At 41.4% G+C, this 6,447-nt stretch overlaps 1 protein-coding gene across 2 annotated transcripts in view; it reads right to left on the reverse strand.

Moving 5' to 3' along the window:
• soga1 (suppressor of glucose, autophagy associated 1) overlaps positions 1-3,964 on the reverse strand; it is an 82,729-nt gene extending 78,765 nt beyond the window's left edge. For both annotated transcript variants that reach the window (XM_056448668.1, XM_056448667.1), the window contains exon 1: positions 2,854-3,964. In XM_056448668.1, the coding sequence (XP_056304643.1) occupies positions 2,854-3,735 (882 nt within the window). In that variant the 5' untranslated portion in view covers positions 3,736-3,964. The remainder of the gene's footprint in view (positions 1-2,853) is intronic.
• Positions 3,965-6,447: the final 2,483 nt, after the last annotated feature.

Below are 6,447 nucleotides of genomic sequence, written 5' to 3' on the forward strand. Positions count from 1 at the left end.
TGTGCCAAGCAAAAAAAAAACAGTTGTTCAAAATAACAAAGAAGGTGGTTCAAAAATAAATTAGTCACTGATTGGTGGTTCATTCCGCTGTGGTGACCCCTGATTAATAAAGGGACTAAGTCGAAAAGAAAATGAATGAATGAATGTGTCATGATTTAAAATTGCTACATCTAAAATAAAAAGTACTGGTATCTGTGTACATTTACTATGAATAAATAGACCAATACTTGTATACCAGGCCCGTAGCCAGCCTGTTGAAAGGGGTGGTTCTTTTTTCTCAAAATGTGGACCTTTTTGCAGTTATTCGCCTCATTTTCTATTTAATTATGAGGTTTAAATACTGCATTTTAATGACATTTTAAGCACTATTTTTTGCTGGATTAGTTTGTTGAATGCTCATCATGACCACACGTTTTGATGTACCAAAAATCCCTAAAGATTTTGAATAAAGAAATATGAAAAAATTCTTATTACATCATATATCATTAGAATCTGTTAAAGTTTTAAATTAAAAACTAGCCTATAATCATTTATTAGGCAAATAACAAACTGGCCAGCATATTTAACTTTCCTCAGTCAGAATTAGGTACGCCGAAGCAACAGCCAGTACAGGATTCCACTTGGTTTTAAAGCCTTCTTCGATGGGTTATTTTCCCAGGTATTTTTTTTATATATAATTTATTATGGCATAGCAGTCAAAACAGGACAAATGAGCTAATGTATGGGATAAATTCTGGACCTTTGTCAGTGAGAGGTAGATCTTTTGAACCACCCAAACCCCCCTGGCTATGGGCCTGTTTTTTTTTTTTTAAATGTGACCTTGGACGAAAAACATAAGAATATATTTTATTTTAAGTAAATATCATGTTCCATGAAGATATTTTGTAAATGTCCTACTGTAAATATATCAAAAACTCATTTTGTCAAGACATGTGCATTGCTAAGAGCTTAAATTGAAAACTTTAAAAGTGATTTTATCAATATTTATACTTTTTTGAAGATTCCAGATATTAAAATAAGTGTCATTCATTCATTTTCCTTCAGCTTAGTCCCTTTATTCATCAGGGGTTGCCACAGTGGAATGAACCGCCAACTTATCCAGCATATGTTTTGCACAGCAGATGCCCTTCCAGCTGCAGTACCGGGAAACATCTGATTCATGTTTTTAGACTGTGGGGGAAACCCACCCGAACGGCAAGAACATGCAAAGTCCACACAGAAATGCCAACTAGCCGGGACTCGAACCAGTGATCTTCTTGCTGTGAGGCGACAGTACTAACCACTGAGCCACCGTGTCACCCCTTCAATTGGGTGTATCTCTGCTAAATATTGTCCTGTTCTAACAAACCATACATCAATGGAAAGCTTATTTGTTCAGCTTTCTGGATTATGAATAAATCTCAGTTCCCTAAAGTTGACCAATATGTTATGTTTTGGTTACTTTGTCAATGTTCACCATTAAAATATATAAAAGTAATTAAGATGATATATAAAATAGTTCACATGACCCAAGCCAACAACAAAACTGACACAAAAACTAATATGCTGTACAGTATGTTCACTGTACATCTTGTTTTAGGATACACCACTCCGTTTGTGTGTAAACTTGAGAGGGTACCATCATCTGCATGAGAATCATTACGCTGCATTATTTTCCTCGAGACCATTTTACTACATCGTTTACATAATAGCGCCATGTTTGGAAACCACATTGCTGCAAACCCAAATAAACTATTTATACCTCAAACGTGTAAGAAATGCAGGCTGATAGATACGGAGGGCCACCGCGTGCTGTCACACATTTCCAGTGAATATAGGTCAACTACTGCAGCGCGCGTCACGTGCTCGAGCGCGCGGATAAACAATGGAGTGAAAAGTGGGCGCGGGCGCTGTGCACTGCTGCAGCATCTGTGCAAACAGCTGCATTACTCCAGCTACACCAGTGCGCTACATACACTGGGTATTTTAACGCTTTAATATTAGGCATGACAGATGAAATATGTTTGGTTTCGTCATGGTCTTGTGATAGTTTACGAAAACAGAAATTACAAAAGAATCAGTTTATCTCTTCAATATGACTCAGTAATTCTGGAGAAAAGACAAGGCCGTGAAATAGTAAACAAATATGTGCCTTGCAGCAGGATGAGTGAATACAGTATTTCAGTTTTAAGGAGAAACACTGGCATGTAAAAACACACATGTAGTCTAGATAATGACATCAGGCAGTATTGCACTGGTTAGTTACTTAAATGATTCATTTACTATTAGTTTCCACCAGAATAATGTTTATAATTATTGTGGCCACTAATACATCAAAAAAATGTTTTCTTTGCTATAAAACAAATCAGCTATTTATCATTTCACCAAATTTCTAATACCTGTGGTTTTTCTTCTGACCTTGATTTGATTAGTAGTTTGGTTATAGGTGGTCTAAAAGTGTAACTTTACCTCTTTATTTGATTAAAACACTAATATAATGTATTCACTTTGAGTGTATTTCAAGTTTATTGTAGTAATTATAACCATAATCACTAAAAACAAAAGATTTTGATGGCATTTTACACTAATATTACATTACAGATTTTCCTACTGTATGCCTATAGCTAAATGTGGAGTTAGATTAAAGATATGCAAAGCCAAAGGTTTAGCAAATTTCCTTCTTTAGATTAAGTTTGGTGTAGTAAGACGTTTAGGAGGTTTTTGATGCTCATGTTTGGACCAGTGTTTTGCTTATTGGCTGTTAAAGCACCAACTCATAGATGGGTTCCAAAGAACTTTAGATGGAAAACTAAATCCCATCCGAAATATGCTTTGATTTCATACCATGAGACAATAATATAACCATGATATTACCTTTAAATAATCATTCTCCGACCTGAGTTCCTCAATCTCCCTGACTAATTCTTCATGCATGCCGTCCATCAGCTCCTCTGTCAGGTCTGAAAAGGCCAATGATGTGCTGGCGGGCATCCTGCTGTCCATCGAGGTGAGTGAGCGCTCCTCCCCGGGGGACACGCTCCCCTCTGCGGTCTCCATGCCCAGCGAGAGTCGCTCTTTCTCTGCGCTGGTCTTGGTGTGACCACTTTTGTCCAGTAATCCATGTTCAACTGCCGCTTTGTCGCCGTCGATCCCCCCTCGGCTGCTGGTCTCCGTGTCGCTACTAAGTGCATCTGTGGAGACTTTATTCTCCTCGGAGGCGCAGTCGGAGAGCTCGGAACTGCTGTCGGTGGGTGAGAGTTTCCCCGGTGCGCATCCGGAGTCCTTGCTTAAATCATCCGATCCGATGCTGGCATCTGAAACTTTTCTCCGGCCGCTTTTATTAGACTTTACGCTGCTCTTCTGAGCTCCGGTCGCGGACAGCGCGGATTTGCCGGCCGGTTTACTCTTCTCTGTTTTTGCGTCTTTCCCGGTAACGGGACTGCGTCTGGACACGCGGCCACCTAAATAAATGGCCCCCGGTTTAACGCTCAGCGTCGGCGTGCCGATACCACCGCGGATTTTAGTGAGTGACCAGCCGGCCACATCTTTGGGTCGTGCAGGAGACGGTGCCCGGTGTATTTTCTTTTTCTCGGTAACTTGTAGCGGTGGCGCAGGCGGCGGCGGCGGCTGTTGTGTCGGTTGGTGCTGCGGCTGTTCTTGCTCGCCGGTGCTGCTCTCCATTTTCTGCTTTTGCCTCTTCTCCTTCGACGAGACAAAATGCGTCGGGGAACCGGTGTCAACCTTTGTCTTGGTCATTCATTCCGTTTACAAGACACAAATGAAGCCGAAATGTACCTCCCTCTTCCCCAAAAAAACAGAAGTTGAGCTGGTTAGCGCTTCACACCAGATCAGCCGACATCCAAATTATGAGAAATCCAAAAGAGATGTGATTGCTTGGATTGAGATGTTTGTGTTTTCTCCAGTGCTCCTCGTCTGCTAGATATTCCCTGTTGCTCGTGCAATGAGTTGCTGCTGCTCGTCTGCTGAGTGCTGCTGGAGTGTTAGTTGGGTTTCTTTTTCCCCGCCCAAAATAGCGGCTCTGACCGTGACGAATGATCGGCGGAGAGCCTCGCGCGCAGCGCACTACTGCCACCAAGACACGGCGCACATCTCTTCATCCTATAAACAAAGATTGGGAATCGACTAACGTTACCGTTTCAAATCCTGACCCATAATAAAAATAACAAAATGTTGGTGGGTTCCCAGAACGGTTGGTTATCCAAGAAGTTTTTCTTTTGGGCGCATAGCCTATACTGAACGTCAGGTATTTTTAGGTTGTTGCATAAAAAAACTCCCTGTAACATTCTGGGAAGGTTAGTTTTTGTTTCCCAAAAATAAGAACCCCTAGACAACGTTCCTATAACATTTTTAATTGGTTTCCAAACCATATGGGAATTTAACTTAATCGTTTTTACTGCCTATAAAAGACTTAACAGCCCATTTAACACACATTGACCTACTGCCAGTGCTCCCATTGTATTGAGTAAGTTGCTGCAATAACAACTTTCTTAACACTGATTTCTGATGAATATCACTATTTTGAAACATGTGACCTGGGCCACAAATGGTATAGGGTATATTTGTGGGAATAGTCAAAAGTAGGCTACATCAAGAGTCGAAAATGTAAATTTTTTATTTAATGGTAAAAATACATTTACATACATTTCCTTTTTGGCGTAGTTACTTTAATCAGGGGTCACCACAGCGGAATGAACCGTCAACTTATCTAGCATATGTTTTACACAGCGTATGCCCTTCCATCCCAACACTGGGAAAACCAGTCATGCAAAACATTTTAATTAAATAAACTGCAATTGTATTTCAAAACTGATTTTTTTTCTCTCTCAAATAAGTAACCTAATGTGCATTAGGCTTAACTTGGACAACTTTAAAACTGATTTTCTCAGATTGCAAATTTTCAAATAGTTGTATAGCAAACCACACATCAATGGAAAGCTTATTCATTCAACTTTCTGGTTCTATTGAAATCTCATATCCAGTAAATCTGGTCTTTATGGTCCAGGGTCACAAATAAAATATATTGCAGAAAATAAAAACTCCCACCACACGCTCTATATTTTATACAGAATATCTAGCTCCCTCTGATCCTAGTGTGCTTTTATTATACACTATTACTTAAACTTATACACTATTACTTGGGGTTTTGTTCACGAGTGAGGGAAGGATGGAACGTGAAATTGACAGGTGGATTGGTGCAGCGGCAGCAGTAATGCGGTCAATGTATCCCTCTGTTGTAGTGGAGAAGGAGCTGAGCTGAAAGGCAAAGCTCTCGATTCACCGGTCAATCTACGTTATACTCTCGCCTATGGTCATGACCGAAAGGACAAGATCTCGGATACAAGCGGCCAAAATGAGTTTCCTTCGCAGGGTGGCAGCGCGAACCCTTATTGATAGGGTGAGGACCTCTGTCACGCGGTAGGTGCTCGGAGTAGAGCCGCTGCTCCTCCACATCAAGAGAAGTCAGCTGAGGTGGCTCGGGCATCTGTTTCGGATGCCTCCTGGATGCCTACCTATGGAGGTGTTCCAGGCATGTCTCTCGGGGAAGACCCAGGACATGATGGAGGGACCATGTCTCTTGGCTGGCCTGGGAATGCCTCGGGATCCCCCCGGAGGAGCTGGAGGAAGTGTCTGGGGAGAGGGAAGTCTGGGGTTCTCTCCTAAAACTGCTGCTCCCGCGACCCAGCCCCAGAAAAGCGGTAGAAAATGAATGAATGAATGAACTATTACTTAATAATCTTGGAAGTTTTGTTTAGATGTCTTCACAAAATCCCCAAATAATCCTGATTTTAGACCATTGTTTTTAAATGCAACATATACATCATTGGATTTTCAGCTCTAAATCGTGCAGTTCCAGAGATACAGCCCTAATGATAAAGGTCTCCACTGTTTATCTTCTCTAGTGTGCTGTATTCAGCCTGGTTGTCTGCACTTCTGGAATGGGAGGCTGGATAATGCAGCAGGAATTTGAGCACTGGTCACATGTGCCATAATTAACCTGTAATGATTGCTTTATTCAGAGGCTGACTGTCCTCTTGGCCCAACACTAGAGCCTCATTAAGGGTCTCTGCTGGGACCCTTACACCGGTGGTGCTCCTTGAACTTCACTCAAATACATTAATGGCTTTACCCACGAGAACACCCTGCTGGAGACTGGACAGAGGTGCTGCCTGATATTTGTGCTAACTGAGGCGTTTTCGTTGCCATATGAAAGAGGGGGATTTGTCCCAATCCTCTAGAGTCTGTGAAACTGAGAGCGATCAATGAGAGGCTTCACTTAGTCTGTTATTGATTTATAAAGACATACAAGACTTCAAATCATCAGCCGGTGATGCATTCCTGCAGTATTTTCTTTCATGTAATTCTTTAATTTTCCTTATTTATCAGGAGTCACCACAGCGGAATAAGCCACTAACTATTACTGGCATATATTTTAAGCAGCAGATGCCA

Source organism: Danio aesculapii, chromosome 23 (assembly GCF_903798145.1).
Source record: "Danio aesculapii chromosome 23, fDanAes4.1, whole genome shotgun sequence".
Taxonomy (NCBI): domain Eukaryota; kingdom Metazoa; phylum Chordata; class Actinopteri; order Cypriniformes; family Danionidae; genus Danio; species Danio aesculapii.